This window comes from Aquarana catesbeiana, linkage group LG04 (assembly GCF_042186555.1).
Source record: "Aquarana catesbeiana isolate 2022-GZ linkage group LG04, ASM4218655v1, whole genome shotgun sequence".
Taxonomy (NCBI): domain Eukaryota; kingdom Metazoa; phylum Chordata; class Amphibia; order Anura; family Ranidae; genus Aquarana; species Aquarana catesbeiana.
In genome coordinates, this window is record NC_133327.1 from 622,224,649 (window position 1) to 622,243,234 (window position 18,586).

Below are 18,586 nucleotides of genomic sequence, written 5' to 3' on the forward strand. Positions count from 1 at the left end.
AGAAAGAATAAAAGTTTCATCCACAATGGGGGTCACCTCACCGACCTCCGCCACAGCGCTGCAAGATCAAATAACAATAAAGTTCTGTTGTAATGAAGTGAAATCGGACTGTCTTGTGGGCTGTAGAGGGGTCCGGCCCCATTACCTCGGATAATGAAGGACATTTGGAAGTGGATGATCGGGAGACATCAGTGCCTGGTCTATTATATTCCAGACACAAAAACAGATTTGTAAAATTTCAAATGCCATTTACAGGTTATTATGCCATTTATGTAAAAAGGACGATTTAAAGAATTCCAGGCAAGGATATTTTATATATGGTTACATTGGTCCAAGTAATATACAGTGCCTTGAAAAAAGTATTCACCACCCTTGAGATTTCCACATTTTGTCATGTTACAACCGTAAACGTATTTTATTGGATTTTATGTGATAGACCAACACAAAGTGGCACATAATTGTGAAGTGGAAGGAAAACGATAAAATGGTTTTCAAATTTTTTACAAATTAATGTGAAAAGTGTGGCGTGCATTTGTATTCTGACAGATTTGGTTCGTGTCACCACGAGTAGTACTGCGGACACGGAAATAAGTACAACAGTGCCACGTCCCAATATATTATTGAAAGTAGAAGGAATTTTAGGATGGACTTTAGGCACCAAGCTAACATCTAATTAAAATTAGTAATACATTTTATTTACAAAACAAATAAACAAAAATTTAAAAACATTGACTATTCATATTATTGCGCCCTAGAAGAAATAACATTCCACCTAATAACCACAATTGATATTAGATACTTTCGTTAGCAAAAGAAACCAAGGATCAGACGCCATTGGCAATGAAGCATCAATTGTAATGTATTGCACTTGTATTCAGCCCCCTTTACCCCGATACCCCTAACTAAAATCTAGTGGAACCAATTACCTTCAGAAGTCACCTAATTAAGAAATAGAGTCCACCAGTGTGTAATTTAATCTCAGTGCAAATACAGCTGTTCTGTGAAGTCCTCAGATTTGTTAGACAACCTTAGGCTGGCCATACATGGGCCGAATTTCAAAAGAATTTTCTTTCAAAAATCTTATCTAAGAATTTTCGTTCAAATTTCACACCATTAATGGGCTGCAGCAACAGCCGATTTTCATGCATCAATCAAATTTGAGTAACTCCCGGGCATTTTTTGTGTCTACTGCAGTGACTTCCAGTTTCCAGGGGCATCAGCCAGGTATGGTAAATACATAGTTACACTAGTCCAATGTAAAAATATACCATACCTGGAACTCTTCTTTAAAGTGTAGGTCAGGGTAAAAAAAGAAATCAGTACAGGTTTGCGACACATGTGCATTTTATCACGTTTAAAAAACACTGCAAGTACACAAAAGTACCAGTTTTGCCAGAAATCCTGTGTGCCCTTAAAGTGGTTGTACACCCTGTACAACCACTTTTACCTACAGGTAAGCCTATATTAAGGCTTACCTGTAGGTGCTGGAAATATCTCCTATACCTCCACGGTCTAGGAGATATTTACAAAAAAGGCGATCGCCGATGACTACTGCGCATGTGCCGATGTCTATGGCACATGCGCACTTTAGAAAGGGCACATCGCGCCGTTTCTAATAGGGATCATGCCGTGACTAGCTGCCTCCTACGTGCATGCGCGGAGTTGACGTCACGCAACTCCAGCCAGTCACAGAGCCGGAGTTCACTGCCCCGGAAGGAAGAGGGGTGAAGATGGACACTCGCTGCTAATGGGGACAGCAGTGACATTGCCAGCTTCGGTTTCAGGTAAGTGACACATAATGGGCTACTATGCGATGCTTTACTTCCTCTTTAACTTCCCATTTGAGCTGACAGCACAGTGCCTCTGCTGCACTGAATTCCCAAGCAGTGGTGTCAGCCCTGCCTGCTGGACAACAGAAATCACTTGGGACACAGAAGACACTTGGGGAAATGTATTTCTGGGGGTATGCATATGTCAGTAGGAAACTGAGCAGCGGTTTGGGAATTTACAAGCCTGGTGATAATGCACAAGTGGTAATAAAAGTAATTTCTCACTATGGGAACAGGTAAAAAAAAAAAAACCCACTATGATTTTGTTTTAATTTTTTTTGTTTCGTTTCAATTCCTGCTATGTTTGTACATCACGTTTTCCTTTTTCTTCTCTGTACGTGTCTTCTGAATGTGTAGCCTATATCCCTATAGAGCTACGCTCAATAGCCTATACCACCTCTCAAGTCAATGCTTTTATACTGATCACAATCTTTTATGTGTTATTTGTAGCCTTAATTAACCCCGAAATGCGTTGGTTTAGGAGTCTAAATGATACTGAATCTGGGCTATATACGTTTTGCTTGCAGCACTTTCCTCCTTGCACACTCAGCAATTAAATCCTGACACTTTTTAAACTTAATGACCAGGTTCCATTCCAACAACCAGGTAGTTAAAAACGAGGCGCCACAAGTAATATTTTAAAATTCTTAAAGCGCAGTATAGTCAATTTTTTTAACTTTTACCTACAGGTAAGCCTATAATAAGGCTTACCTGTAGGTAAAAAGAATATCACCTAAATCTGTACGGTTTAGGGGATATCCCCTCGCAATGAGCCGCTGACTTCAGCGGCACATGCGCTCTGGGATTCTCGGCTGAAAGTCCGGCAGACCTTACCAGAAAGAAGTCTCCCGCGCGCATGCGCGACGACATTGCGGCTTTGGCCACTCACAGCACCAGAGCCGAGATACCCTTAGAATGAGTATCTCACCCAATCCATGCCGAGGGAGCTGACATTTTCCCTCGGCGTGGATTGGGTGAGATAGCTCATTCTAAGGTAAATATTTCATAATGAGCTAGTATGCGGGTGCATACTAGCTCATTATGCCTTTTCCCTTACAGGTGTAGAAAAAGAAAAAAAAAAAAAGTCAGCGCTTTAACTACTGCACTGTATTGTATAGTGAGAAAAAAAAAAAAAAAAAAAATCTAAAAAACCATACATTACGACAAAACTCCAGCTCAATAAACGCTGTTTTAATTTTGCATAAGTACAGAATAAATGAAAATTCTGTACTGTACAATACAATGATGTACAGCGCGTCGTTCGGGTGGGGAGAGCAGGTCGTAAGTCAGAGTGGTCGTTAAACAGGTAAGTCGTTAAACGAGGGGTATCTGTACTCTTCAAATGAGGATTTTCACATGAATGTTCATTCAGAAATCTTCTAGTGTATGGCCTCCTTAAGGAACATTTGTACAAAGTGATTTTTGTACATTCAATGGCTTGACAGATGTCATTTGAAAGTACTTCAAAGTTTTGTTAGCTTTTAACATTAGATTTGGAATGAACACACTTTTTCCCCCCAAACAAAAACCACATTCACTGTACAAATTTGATTGTAGAGAAAAAAAAAAAAAAAAAAAAAATTCCATCCTGCTCCTTCAAATTTTCTCTTTACTGTGGTCGAAAACAACGCCGATTGGATTCCACTAGTGATCAGAAAATCGAACTGTTCCTATAACAAGAAAAAAAATTTTCGGACACATTTTGAACAGTGTATGGCCACAGCTTAAAGTGACTGTAAATTCAGAAATGAAATAGGAAGAAAGCATATCCCTCTATAGTGTGCACTTGTCTCAGTCCAGAGCACTAAGTGTCATATTTGTCTGCCGCTTTGTTCCTCTGCTATCAGCATGAATCGTTTGACAAGTTTTCCTGACACCAAGAGAAAAATGGTGACGCGAGGGACCTCTAGCTGATTGACAGCCTCAGCTCTGTGTGCAGGGGGGGTGTCCCTTCCCTCCTATCAGCTATCAGAGCTCTCCTCATTGAGCTCTAAGTGTAGACTTCAGCTCTCCGTCCCCTTTTTTTTCTGAACTCAGACAAGCTTTAACATTCAGCACATTGAATGGCTGTAGAGAAGAAAGGGCTGCAGATAAACAGGTACAACTTATGTAGGATTTGTTTAATCTCTGCATCACCTGAGGCCAGTCACTTCACAGGGTATATGCAAGGGTTTACAACCACTTTAAGCTATGAATGGAGTCGGGGCTTAACTTCTTAATCCCCTTATAAAATGCCATAATTCCTGACTCGGTTTCTAAAGCTGGCTACACACTATTGGATTTTAGAATGAAACAATTTGTATGAAAAATCTCAGTACATTCGACAGCTTGATGCATGTTTTTTTTTTTTAAAGTTGTTAAAAATTTAGTTTTTAACTTTTGCATTTGGTCTTTAACCAAACATTATTATTATACAGGATTTATATAGTGCCAACAGTTTGCGCAGCGCTTTAGGAGGAGAAGGAGAACAAACTACATTACACGGTTTGAAAAAAAAAAAAAGAAAAAAAAAAAAACACATTTACTGTTGAGGAATTTTGTCCCACGGTTCATCGGTGCACTCACCCCAGCAGTTTTCTTCCTCTCTCCTCCCTCGGCGGCGCTGGCCTTTCTACAATGGGCACCCCAGCTGTGACAGCTTGCAGCTTCACAGCCGGGTGCCCACTGCGCATGCGCGAGTGGTGCTGCGCCTCTGTGATTGGTCCCAAAGTCTTCTAGGACCTGTCCTGTGTCCCAGAAGACTTCAGGAGGGAGGGGGAAGGAGAACCTAAGGCGACTGGAACGGAAGTGGCTGCGGGTACCTGTCAAAGCTGGATACCTGCTCCCCCCTCCTCCTCCCCAAAAGCCCAGGTTTTACCATCTGGAGCTGGGGAGGAGGCCTTAAAGCGGAAGATCCACTTTTGGGTGGAACTCTGCTTTAACATTTTTAAACACAATTCTACTAGTGTATGACCAACTTCTCATTTTCTGGGAGTTTTGGGTGTTCTTGGCCACCTGTTTGTGGTCCAAGAGAGATGAATTAAACAGTCAAGTGGTCTAACTTTTCAGCATCTACCAAAAAAAAAAAATCTCAGTTATGGGCGACTTCCTTTTTCTCTTCTGTAGTGCTGCACTGCTTGTCTGTTAGAAGTAGATGTAAATCCCAAATGAATGACATTTACTTTGCCAAAACATTGTATCATACAATTGGCATTTTTTCGTTTCCTTTCATAAACCTTTGTTTTCACTTTCATCCTTTGCAGCATCTCCATGCTGTGATCTCCTTCGGCTCTTTCCAGCCACTGTTCTCTCTACATGCACTCCACCAACAGATGCAGAAAAACACCACCTATTATCACTAAAAAACACCCTTAAAGTGTTACTAAACCAGGACCCTGCATGCACAATATCTGGTCTCCCACAGTACACAGAATGTGGAAATGCAATAGTTTTAGTAAATATTAACTGCTAAACTACCTTTTCTCATCAGCAGTATATAGCAGTCCTGTGACTTCTATTAGTGTCTGGTTAAAAGCTTGTAGGAGTTTCATTCCACTCTGACTGTCCCATCAGCTGCAGTACCCCTGACCCTCTGTCTGGACAGTGCTGATTGGCCCTATCCTGTTCACATGCACCCTCCCAAGAAAAAATAAAAAAACACCTCTATAGCAATACAAATCCAAACTGAGCATGTGCAGAGTGCCCCCCAAAGCGATATACTATCAGCAGATGGATTTGGGGGGGGGGAAACACCACAGTAAAAGAAGGGGAGGATCAGAGAAGACAGGATTAAACAGCCTTTTTTTTTTTACAATGCAGAAGGTTAAAGGGGTTGTAAAAGTTCACGTTTTATCCCTTAAAAAAAAAAAAAAAAAAAAAAATTATGTTATACTTACCTGCTCTGTGCTATGGTTTTGCACAGAGAAGCTCTAATCTTCCTCCTCTGGGGTGCCCTGCCCCCCACTTCCATGTCACTGCATTTGATTGACAGCAGCGGAGCAAATGGCTCCTGCTGCTATCAATCTGTCCAATGATGAGAGAGAGAGGACACAGGCTGAAGCCGCTGGCGCCCTTGCCATCACTGGAACGGTTTGGGCACTGCAAGTAAAAGGGGGGCTCTGGGGGGAGCTGCAGCAAATTAAAAAAAAAAAAAAAAAAAAAAAGTTTTTCACCTAAATGCATTAAGATGAAAAACCTTGAGACTTGACAACCACTTTAACCCTTTAGAGGTTCCACAGTGAGTATAACAAGCATACTTTACAGCATATACAGACTGGTTTTACTGTCTGTGGTTTAGTCAGTGACCTTGCCTAGGCTGAGATGATGTCATCAGTTTGCTGCAGGCAGAAGGAAGCATTTCCTCAGTCTTCCCTACCCAGTGATCATACTGCAACATTGTAACTTTTTACCATGCCACAAGGTGGGAGACTGCAGCAGGGGCTGATCTGTGTCCGACACTTGTGAACACAATCAAGAACTGCACAGGCAGAAGAACTATGTGACGGTCATCGCCGAGATGGCATGCTGACCCTGAAGGGTGTCCAAACAAAGATGGCCCTATCCTAGTGAGAGTTAAAGCAGGTGAAGGTATTGTCGTGGAGAGGTAATAAATATCTGCAACTGTTAAAATGACGCATCACTTACTATGCATGGACTTCACATCAAAAATAAACTTGTTGACAGGTCCACTTTAAAGAGAAAGGGGCACCATAATGAAAGAACAGGACACTGACCTCATGTTGACCAGATGTGGTGGCACTGCTGGTGCTGGAAGTGGTCCCTCCATTGGTGAATACAAAAGGACTGTGAGGGCTGCACACAGCAGACGGGGTGATAAACGGGTGGATGGTTTGGACACACAGAGGTCGGCGGACAGTTCTCGTTGAAGCTGTGAGCACTCAGTGTTCAGCAGAGGTGAGGTCCCAACAGCGTGGGAAACGTGGTCCTGCTGGCTGCTCGGGGGCGGTGATAGCAGCAGTGGTGGCAGCACTGGGGGATGACTGGCGTTCTCTGGTGCTCCAGATACATGGAACAAGGTTTGGCGGCACCATTCTGAGGAAGGCATCCATTAGGACTGGCTTTAACTTGGGACTCCTCGGAGCCTGGGGGCGGTTGATCTACGTCACAGGCTGTGGGGTGGTCCGTGCAGGAAGGTTTTGGATGGAGGCTCCCATTACTGTGTGCCGTACAGTCGCTGTTCCTGCTGTCCACAGCCATCCTCTTCCCAGTGCCAGTCATCGAAAGGTCTGTGAAGGAACAGAACATGTAGACTGTGGAATTCAACTGCAGATGTCCTAGAATGACCAAAGCTATAAAACTCTACTCAGCCAAAATCTGTCTGCTAAGATTTATGTCTGTGTCCCCATTGGGGGGTGGTCTTCACTTCCTGCCTAGTGACACCAGGACAAGAAATGAGGGGGGTCTGGGTGTCCCATCAGAGGGACATCTCATCGTTTCCCAACATCCGATTTCTGGGAGAGGAAGTTAGTGCATGTCTCTTTAATGGAAATAAGGATAAAAAAAAAAAAATCCTGACAGTGTTATTCTTTCCCACATCTTTATAAAAATAAATTTCAAATGAAGCTGCACTAAGAATCAGGGATCTACAATAAAAGGTAAAAAAAGTCACAATATAGCAGGCATTGTAAAAGTGGAATTAAAACTATATCTGAGCACCACCCACTGAAATGCTATTTAATTCATTTTAATATTCAAAACAAACTCCCCATCCATCCATATAGCTATCCAGGTCTCCATGCTTTATTTTGTTGGGAAGTCTGAAAAACACCCCCCTAGCATTTTTAGCTGTGGCCATCTTGAATAAGTGCAGATGATTCATGTAGCATTTACTTCCTGGAGTCCATCTGCCCTTGGCTCAGGCATGCATGCAGGAGGGTGTGCTAAGCTGAGAAGTCCCTCTATGAAAGAAAAAAAAAATGCCCATGAAGACTTCTGGAATTTGGCCTAGGCTAGAAATCAGAAAGCTACGGAAGAAATGTTTAGAAAAAGGTTTAAACAAGTAAAAATAATATACCTTCCAGTCTATTCACTAATGCTTCATGCATCTTCCCCTCCCCTCTCTTGCCCCTCTCTTCCTTCCCCCCCCCTCCTTCCTTCCTCCCCTCTCCATCTTCCTTCCTTCCTTCCTTCCTCCCCCTCTCCTTCCTTCCCCTCCTCCTCCTCCTTCCTTCCCCCCCTCCTCCTCCTTCCTTCCTCCCTTCCTTCCTTCCTTCCTCCCTTCCTTCCTTCCTTCTCCCTTCCTTCCCCTCTCCTCCTTCCTCCCCCGCTCCTCCTTCTCCCCTCTCCTCCTTCCTTCCTTCCTCCCCCTCTCCTCCTTCCTTCCTTCCTCCCCTCTCCTCCTTCCTTCCTTCCTCCCCCTCTCCTCCTTCCTTCCTTCCTCCCCCTCTCCTCCTTCCTCCCCCTCTCCTCCTTCCTTCCTCCCCCTCCTCCTCTCCTTCCTTCTTCCTCCCCTCTCCTTCCTTCCTTCTCCCCCTCCTCCTCTCCTTCCTTCCTTCCTCCCCCTCCTCCTCTCCTTCCTTCCCCTCCTCCTCTCCTTCCTTCCTTCCTTCCTCCCCTCCTCCTCTCCTTCCTTCCTTCCTTCCCCTCCTTCTCTCCTTCCTTCCCCCCTCCTCTCTCCTTCCTTCCTCCCCCTCCCTTCCTTCCTTCCTCCCCCTCCCCTTCCTTCCTTCCTCCCCTCTCCTTCCTTCCCCTCCTCCTCTCCTTCCTTCCTCCCCTCCTCCTCCTTCCTTCCTCCCTTCCTTCCTTCCTTCCTCCCCCTCTCCTCCTTCCTCCCCCTCTCCTCCTTCCTTCCTTCCTCCCCTCCTCCTTCCTTCCCCTCTCCTCCTTCCTTCCCCTCTCCTCCTTCCTTCGCTCCCCTCTCCTCCTTCCTTCCTTCCTCCCCTCCTCCTCTCTTCCTTCCTCCCTCCTCCGCTCTCCTTCCTTCCTTCCTCCCTCCTCCTCCTCCCCCTCCTCTCCTCCTCCTTCCTTCCTCTCCCCTCCTCCTTCCCCTCTCCTCCTTCCTTCCTCCCCCTCCTCCTTCCTCCTTCTCCCCTCCTCCTCTCCTTCCTTCCTTCCTTCCTCCCCTTCTCCTTCCTCTCCTCTCCTCCTCTCCTTCCTTCCTCCCTCCTCCTCCCTTCCTTCCGCCTCCTCCTCTCCTCTCCTCTCCCTCCTCCTCTCTCCTCTCCTCCTCCCTCCCCCCTCTCCTTCCTTCCTTCTTCCTCCCCCTCCTCCTCTCCTTCCTTCCTTCCTCCCCCTCCTCCTCTCCTTCCTTCCTTCCTCCCTCTCCCCTCCTCTCCTTCGCTTCCTTCCTCCCCCTCCTCCTCTCTTCTTCCTTCCTCCCCTCCTCCTCTCCTTCCTTCCTTCCTCCCCCTCCTCCTCTCCTTCCTTCCTTCCTCCCCCTCCTCCTCTCCTTCCTTCCTTCATCCCCCTCCTCTCTCCTTCCTTCCTTCCTTCATCCCCCTCCTCCTCTCCTTCCTTCCTTCCTCATCCCCTCCTCCTCTCCTTCCTTCCTTCCTTCCCCTCCTCCTCTCCTTCCTTCCTTCCTTCCCCTCCTCCTCTCCTTCCTTCCTTCCTTCCTCCTCCTCTCCTTCCTTCCTTCCTTCCTCCCCTCCTCTCCTTCCTTCCTCCCCCTCCTCCTCTCCTTCCTTCCTCCCTCCTCCTCTCCTTCCTTCCTCCCCCTGCCTCCTCTCCTTCCTTCCTCCCCCTCCTCCTCTCCTTCCTTCCTCCCCTCCTCCTCCTTCCTTCCTCCCTCCTCTCCTTCCTTCCTTTCCTCTCTCCTTCCTTCCTCCCCGTCCTCCTCCTTCCTTCCTCCCCCTCTCCTCCCTTCCTTCCTTCCTCTCTCCTTCTTCCTTCCTCCCATCCTCTCCTTCCTTCCTCCTCCCCCTCTCCTCCTTCCTTCCTTCCTCCCCCTCTCCTCCTTCCTTCCTTCCTCCCCCTCTCCTCCTTCCTTCCTTCCTCCCCCTCTCCTCCTTCCTTCCCCAAATGTCAACATTGGTGAAGGGTGGAAGCGGTGCAGAGGGGATACTTTTGCCTAGAGATAAAAAGCTTACGGGAGATATTTACTGAAACAGATGCGCAGAGAATCTGGTGCAGCTGTGCAAAGCAACCAATTTAAACAATATGTTGCGCTACGAGGTACGTCACTTCCACGGTTGCATCTGGTCCTCCTCCTTTCCACTGCTGCCTTCTGGGACCTGTGTGTGTCCCAGAAGACAACAGGAACATTCAGAAAGTGCTGCACGACTCGCGCATGCACAGTACAAAACTGGCTGTGAAGCCTGAAGGCTTCACTGCCCATTTCCCTGACTCGCAAAGCAGGTGCCTGCACCCAAAGCCGATAGATAGATCGGCTTGGGCTGCTGACATCGCAGGCTCCTTGGACAGGTAAGCGTCCTCATATTAAAAGCCAGCAGCTATAGTATTTGTAGCGGACTTTCCCCCAGGCTGGAACTCCTCTTTAAGTTTTGACAAAACCTAGAAGCGCATTGGTTACCAGCCAGCAAGTGATCATAAGCAACTAAGACCACACCATAAAAGAGTTATAAGAAATGAAACACAACCACAGCACAATATAAAATCACACACAATGGGATTCTGGGAATTCGGTGCCTGCATTAAAGGGCAAAAACAAACATTCTTAATCTGGATATGCACACAATATTCCATGAAAATGGCATTATAACTGTCTATCGGCTAAGCCAGCAGCCAAGACCAGGCGCCATCTGTTAGCCCATGAACTTTAATGGGTGGAGGAACAACAAAAGTAAAAGCAAGCTCTTTGAGAAAAAAATATTTCCATAGGACACTTGACACACTGCAAAAATGTAAATGGGCTCTTAGGGCCCATTCACACCATCATGTTGTGGTAACACGTGTTACCATAACGCATATTAAAAAGGCATTAGAATAATGCAATGCCATTCATTCTGAATGGCGCTTCAATACACCTGCCTTCGGACATGCATTGCAGAGCAGCGCAACAGGTTTTGCAGTGCAGTGTCAAAAATAAATAAATAAATAAAATAAATAAATGGTGCCTGCATGCATGTCCATCAGGGGGCGTTATTCAGAATGAATAGCCCCAAATAGCACCAATGCATTTGACATACCTTGCCATGCATTACAGTAGCAAGGTGGTGTTAAAAAGCCCTCTGAGCGCATCTACATTCTTGTGTTGCAGAAACGCATTTTCAATGGCACCCTAGCACACCAAGGGCTCGGTAATACTTGCTTTAGTCTATGAAGAGTAACCCGTGTTTGGATTGCTCTTTAGTGAACAATTGACAAGAAAATGAGGTGTTGTACCTGAAGGGAGTCACTTTGGGACGGGGGGGCACGTGGAACCCAGAATCCCTTGGAGAGGTTGGGAAACCCTTGTTTCAGCTCCCCATGCACCTCCTATCTCTACATCACCCGGTGTCTATTAGGGGCACAGGGTGACTGAGAAAATGATGAACAGCTACTTAATGGAACAGTAATATTTATCCACAATATCTCCCAGGAAATATGCAAAGATTATTTCTGGTTTATTTGATTCAGAACTATACATGTTAATTCAAGGAGCTGATCACATTGGCCTCTGTACAATGTAGGAGACAAATAGTCTGCTACTGGTGGTCTCCTGCTATTGTGTGAAGATGTTCTGCGTTTATACTCACGATAATGTGTATTGCAGTTTGTAAGCTAGGAGACAAGTCTGAGTGTGCAGTTTGTATTGATAGGGTACTCAGATCAGGAGGAGGGGGGGGGGGCGGTTCTTCAAGTGTATAAATGCCTGTATTCTTGTTCAAATAATGAGTTCCAGCTTTGCAGCCAAACAAGTCCTGCCTAACTCTTGGTTGTAATATGCAGCTATAATATCTAATATCTATATTCAGACTGGAGGAAGCGGTATATGACGGAAGCACGGTGTCATCTCCTCACCGCCTGCTTTAACCCCTTGATCGTTTCAGTGTGCTTGCAGAGTGACCCCATTCACTGGTTTGCGGTCGGCAGGCTTAGCAGGGGAAATAAATTCTTGCTGTAGCATATGTACACCCGCGGCCATTGCCTCTGTGGCAAAAGGGGGGTAGCAGTCGGGGAGGGGGGGGGGGGGGCGGCGTGGCTCAACCACAGGGTTTTACTGCCCCCCAAACCACTAGTGTGAATGATCCTGAAGAAAATTCATGGCACCACACATACGCAGGAGTGCCGTCATACGTTATGGTAACCTGCAGTAATGTATGAATATTAGCGCACACTGCTACGACGCACAAGTATGAATGTTATCTATAGCATTGGGTAATGTACCAAAATTTGCAGCATGTCTAAATTTTAAAGATAGGACATTTTGGGGCACTGGCAGCCCATTCAACGTTCTGATTAACAATAAAGAGCAACATAATGCGCATTAACACATCGCAAAAACGTAAACGGCCCCTTAGTGTCCACATTAATGCTGCAGTTTAACCATAAAATTCCCTTTGGACACCCATTTACAGTGCTCATAACTCCCGAATCTCCGCCAAGAACAGTCCAACAGTTCATAAAAAAAAAAAAAAAAAGTACCATTTCCCACGGCTGGTAAATCGCCAGGAGTGGAATGAATTTTAAAAAGTTATTTTTTATTTCTTCATCTTTTCAACCTGCTCTACATTACTGCAATCTTGCTTCAAAAAAAAAAAAAAAAAAAAAAAAAAAAAAAAAAAATTTACAGGTATAACATAAAATAACAAATTTTTGCTCTGAAACGTTGCATTCCTGATTTATGACTTCGGCCTCATGCACACTGCTGCCGACATTTTTGGGGCTTTTGGTGTTTTTTGGCCAAGCCCCTGAACGAACCTCAAAAAAAAAAATAAATAAATAAATAAAAAATTGCAGTGTGTAACACATACACTCACCAGCCACTTTATTAGGTCCACCTGTTCAATTGCTTGGTAACACGAATTGCTAATCAGCCAATCACATGGCAGCGACTCAATGCATTTAGGCATCTAGGACGTGGTAAAAAAAACAACTTGCTGAAGTTCACACCGAGCATCAGAATTGGGAAGAAAGGGGAGTTAAGTGACTTTGAACGTGGCATGGTTGTTGGTGCCAGACGGGCTGGTCCGAGTATTTCAAAAACTGCTGATCTACTGGGATTTTCACGCACAACCATCTTTTGGATTTACAGAGAATGGTCCGAAAAAGAATATCCAGTGAGCGGCAGTTGTGCAGACGAAAATGCCTTGTTGATATTACAACCAAGATATGCAGATTACCATCTCTGAACGCACAACAGATTGAACCTTGAAGCAGATGGGCTACCGCAGCAGAAGACCACACTTGGTGCCACTCCTGTCCGCTAAGAGCAGGAAACTGAGGGTAAAGCAGGCTCATCAAAATTGAACAATAGAAGATTGGAAAAATGTTATTTGGTCTGATGAGTCTAGATTTCAGCTGCGAAATTCAGATGGCAGGGTCAGAATTGGCCGTAAACATGAAAGCATGGATTCATCATGCATGACATCAACAGTTCAGGCTGGTGGTGGTGTAATAGTGTGGGGGATATTTTCTTGGCACACTTTGGGCCCCTTAGTACCAATTGAGCATCATTTAAATGCCTGAGTATTATTGCTGACCATGTCCACCTCACCACTGGTTTCTTGAACAGGACAATGAGGTCACTGTACTCCAATGGCCTCCACAGTCACCAGATCTCAATCCAATAGATCACCTTTGGGATGTAGTGGAAGGGGAGCTTTGCATCATGGATGTGCAGCCGACAAATCTGCAGCAACTGCGTGATGCCATCATTTTAATATGGACCAAAATCTCTGAGGAAGGTTTCCAACACCTTGTTGAATCTATACCACGAAGAATGAAGGCAGTTCTGATGGCAAAAGGGGGTCCAGCCCGGTACTAGCAATGTGTACCTAAGTGGCCGGTGAGTGTATACCTGAGGTAAACATGCACATTTTACACAGCAATAATGTTAATGTGTGAATAGGCCCAAAGACTGAAGTGCAATGAAAACACAGCAAAGGTAGTTTGTGTCTACTTAAGTCAAATAAGGGGAATAGGGTGGGGGAAGAGAATTTGGAGTCTCTGCACTTGGCTTTCTGAATGAGCCCACAAGTGGCGATATTATAAGTCGTGCCCTGCGAACGCGGCAACGATGAATGCGAGGAAGTGTGAAGTTGTTTCACTGCGCGCTGTGTGTTTGTCTGAGGAGCGTGTGTTTGTTCTGTGCACAGAGAGGCCTGAATACCAGCCCCGGCCATGAATGGGCCTTTCTGTCAGGAAATGTATGAGTGAACTCTGGCCGAGAGTCAGGCCTCTTTCATCCTGCAGAATCTGCGCAGAACACGGCCTGGACAGACGTATAGAAAAGTTACCTCAGAGCTCACATCTCCAGACGGCAACCCGCCAGCAGCTCTCACACTTTAAAATGATTTAATTTCCTTCACGAGCAGCCAGAAAAAAAAAAAAAAAAAAAAGCCAAAATCTGACGGGAGGTTTCCGCACCTTAGACGGGGGAGAAAAAAAAAATTTAACAGTTTCATGCCTTTATAAAAAAATAAATAAATCACCCTTTTATTGTGGTCCGGGCCATACAATGTCCAGAAAACAGGCAAAAGGCTCACGAAAAAATAAAAAAATAAAAATGAAACCGCCTAAATTTTTCAGCCTACTTTACTGTCAATAGGGAACGTTTGTTGAGAGAAGTATGTAGCCCCCACCCATTGTGGACCTTCTGAAAACGCCAGTTGCCTGCCTACCGCCGACTTCAAATAGTTTAAGTCGCTGCCCTGGAACAAACCGGCAGATCAAAAAAATTTTTTTTTTTTTTTTAAAGTCAGAGTTCCTAATATGAATACTTTTTCTAAGTCAGTGCCTTCAAAAGCGTCAAAGCCATTGGATAAGCATGACAGCCAGGAAACTATTATATTCTGAAGGACGAGGTCAGCAATGGTCACTTACTTACTTTTCCACTACTGTAGTTCTCTGCTCTGTGATTGCTAAATTCGATCACAACACACTTTCCAGAACTTCATACTCCATGCACCTTTCTGCAACAAAGTTAGAAATGCTGCCTCGCTCCTTTGTTATCCCTGCTCACAGGTTTTCCTGACACCTAGAAGTAAAAAAGTGAGGGGGAGGCAGCATCAGCACACAGCCTGTGATTGACAGTTTGAGCTCTGTGCCTGTGTGCTGTATGCCCCCTAGTTTCTAAAGGCCAAGAAAAACTGTATAAAATTCTGGACTTTGAAAAGCTGGAGCTGAGAGAGGGCTGCGGATCAATGAGTACAACTTACCTAGGAGGATTTGTTTAATCTCTGTGCGTCACCTGAGGTCAGTCACTTTACTGTGTATATGTAAGGCTTTACAACCACTTTAAAACGTGTATGTAAAGTCATAACGTGTTTGTTTTGGATATTGTTGGTAAGGGTTAGAACCTATGTAACCTTTTAATGCTATCTAGGTAGATTTATGTTCTCTACCTGTCCTGGAAACCATCATCACAGAGAGAAAGTGATGGGAAAGCCAGAATAAAGATGGGAGGGTAGAGTTCGTAATGCACTATCAGTAAAATTTGTGTGAAAATTCTCAGTACATTCAATGACTTGATAAAGGTCGTTCAAAGCATTCAAAATTTTGTTTGCCAACATTCAATTTAAAGACCAATTGACCACAAACACTGTTAGAAATTCTATAAACAAGTCAACCCTCTGATGAAATCCTAAGGACGTAACGCGGAGACACAAGTGTAAGGTCATTACGCTACGAGCATTCCCAGGAGTTTGAGGAAGCAGGATCAATCTGTATTAGGCAGAGAGAGCGATATAAAGGGAATTTGATAAGCTATCCATCTGTCTATGTGAATGTGAGTAATTTTTAAGCTTTTATTGTAATAAATCTGTGTTTTATGGAAAGCACCACAAAGGCTCTTTGTTTTTTGGAGCTGTTGCTAAACTCTAGAACAGGGATATGCAATTAGCGGACCTCCAGCTGTTGCAAAACTACAAGTCCCATCATGCCTCTGCCTCTGGGTGTCATGCCTGTGGCTGTCAGAGTCTTGCTATGCCTCATGGGACTTGTAGTTCTGCTACAGCTGGAGGTCCGCTAATTGCAAATCCCTGCTCTAGGAGGAGTAACCTTGAGAGGCTGGTATGACTACAGTCCTAGGAGCTGCGCCTGGAAAAAGCCTTAAGGAGAGAGAGGAGTGAAAGATTACCCCTGTGGGGTATTTGGCTTATGTGAACTCCTCCAATTTAAGAGGTCCAATTATCCAGGTGAGAGCACACCCAAAAAAGCACGACTGGAAGTGATTTATTGGGTGGCACACATGCAGTTGTGTGAAGATTGCACTGGAGATGAAATAAAGACTCAGTACTGATTGATACACGTTATAGGGAACTTTTGATCCACACCGATTGCACTTTCATTATGCACCATCAGTGATTTATTATACATGGGTGTTCTAGCATTATTTTTGTATATGTATGGTCACTATTGGCAATCTTATATTGTTTGTTCACATTTGTCTCACTTTATGCAACGCATCACACCGCTGTAGCAACACTATACAGCGCATCACACCGCAACACAAAGTAACAAAAACAAAAACAAACAAACAAACTACACACACACACACACACACACACACACACACACACACACATACACTTCCTGCTGCCATCTTGTTTTTCTACACTCAATCATTGCTCAGGAAGGGATGCCACGGGAAATAAAGCATACAACATAAAAAGGTAATGCCACCCAACACAGCGCAACAAAATGCTAACTGCAAGTAAGCGAATTGTAATTGCATCGGAAACATGCATAAAAAAAAAAAAAAAAAAAAAACACACACCACAAAAAACAAAAGCACTTTAACACATCCCAGTACAGATATCGTAATGCCTGTGCTGTGATGTGAACCAGCCCTCACTCTCACTTCCTGTTGTCTCCAAACAGAAAACAAAGGGGGAAGGTCCCCAACAGGGCACAAATGCCAAATTAATAGACAGGGGTTTTTAACTCTTCTTTACTTTACCCAAAACTGAATAAAGTTTTAGCTGTGGGATATGCTTTAACCAGTTGAGGACATTAAACGAGCCACAAAACACCCAATAAAACTGGCATGCAAGCGATGTGTAGTACACCCCCCCCCCCGAAACATGCCGAAAATTGCCAGCTGCAAAAATAACGGCCGGCAATTGCTGTGAAATACAGCAGCTGTATTTGCTGCTGAGGTCAAAGAAATGGACCACCTGACAGCGGGGTTTATGAAGATGGACATTCATATCCACTGTTACCATTATCTGAATATCAAATAAATGAGCTTCTGCATGACATCAGTATAAGCAACCTGACCAGAAAAACTACAATTTTCATATAAAATGTTCCTATTTAAAAGCCAGCTTCACCTTTTACACCCATATTTAGGGGTAACATAGTAGAAATAAGACCACCACCCTCCACCTGTGCTGTGCTGACCCTGCGATTCTATTTTCCCCAAATGTGGAAAACTCGACTGCATAATTTGTGGGGGTGGGGGTGTACTGCGTTTGTGCTTTCCGCTGATTAAAAAAAATGGGTCTGGTCATTTGGGTGTCGGTATTCAGATGTGAGAGCTGAAGTGGTAAAAAAAAAAAAAAAAAAAAAAAAAAAAAAAAGGCATTGTATCTGATGGACTGCTATACAACAGGACCCCACTTCACACATTGCAGATAATCACTGATGGCTTTGGACACCCTCCTGCGACCTCAGCAGAGCGTCATTTACAAGCCACGTAAAAAGGAAAGAAAGCGAGCCAACGTTACAAAAACAAATACAACGGGTCATTTAGACACTAGTAAATGTAGCAGGGTTTCGAAAAGATAACATAATACACATTGATATAATATAGTGTAAAACGTTGGGGCAGCTTGAAGTCAGAAACCCCAAACTCTTCAATAGAAGCTAAAATGTACAAACAGTCCCATCTTAGCTGTGATGACACTACAGTAAGTAAACACAAGATAGAATATTGTAATGGATGCGTTTACCTATAATAAGCCATCAGATTCTTGTGACCTAAACTAGAAGAGGGCCATTGCTTTTGGCCAATACAGTTTAAGTGCCGGTTCACACTAGTGTGATGTGAGAACCGTGTGAATCCACATCGCACCTGAGATCTGCGAATCGCTGCGGATGTCAATGTAAAGTTAACGTCACCCCCAGATTGGTCAGCAGATCGCAGTGTGAACTGTGAAATGGTGCAGGAATCGGATCACATAAGTGTGAACACCCATGTGATCTGATTCCAGTGCGGACCAAAAAAGGATCCTGTACCATTTTGGTGCGGTGCGAATCACATGCGATGTCTGGCATCGCACTAGTGTGAACCGGACCTGAACTGATTAAATAAGACATTTGGGGTCCCAGAATACGGGCCCACCACCGTTTGGTCTTCCTGTCCAGTCTTTACAAATGACTAGTCAAGTAAGCTGGCAACCCAGCTACAAGTATTCCTGGGACTGGGGAGAAAATGTGTCATTGGGGGCGTGGACGAACGCCATAAAAAAAAAAAAAGGCAGCTGCAGAGTGGATAGCGATAACTCATGAACGGTTGAGGAATGGTGTTGGAGTTAAAAGTTTCTTTTATGGATTTTATTCATTTTCTCAGCACTGGTAAACGTGGCCCCTACAAGATGGTTAGAGCCAATTCTTGGCTTTGCATTAGAACACTGCGCATTTTCATCTAAGCGCCAATATTCTAGTATTTCTTCACAGTAATGCAGATTTCATGCGCCTTTTCCTTACGTCTG

General features: G+C 44.5%; 1 protein-coding gene across 1 annotated transcript in view; it reads right to left on the minus strand.

Moving 5' to 3' along the window:
- The window catches only part of DISP1 (dispatched RND transporter family member 1), a 110,254-nt gene that overhangs the window by 46,651 nt on the left and 45,017 nt on the right, over window positions 1-18,586 (minus strand). Inside the window, 4 exon segments of the mRNA XM_073628316.1 lie at window positions 6,542-6,566; window positions 6,569-6,677; window positions 6,679-6,773; window positions 6,776-7,054. Of these exon segments, the coding sequence (XP_073484417.1) occupies window positions 6,542-6,566; window positions 6,569-6,677; window positions 6,679-6,773; window positions 6,776-7,046 (500 nt within the window). The 5' untranslated portion in view covers window positions 7,047-7,054.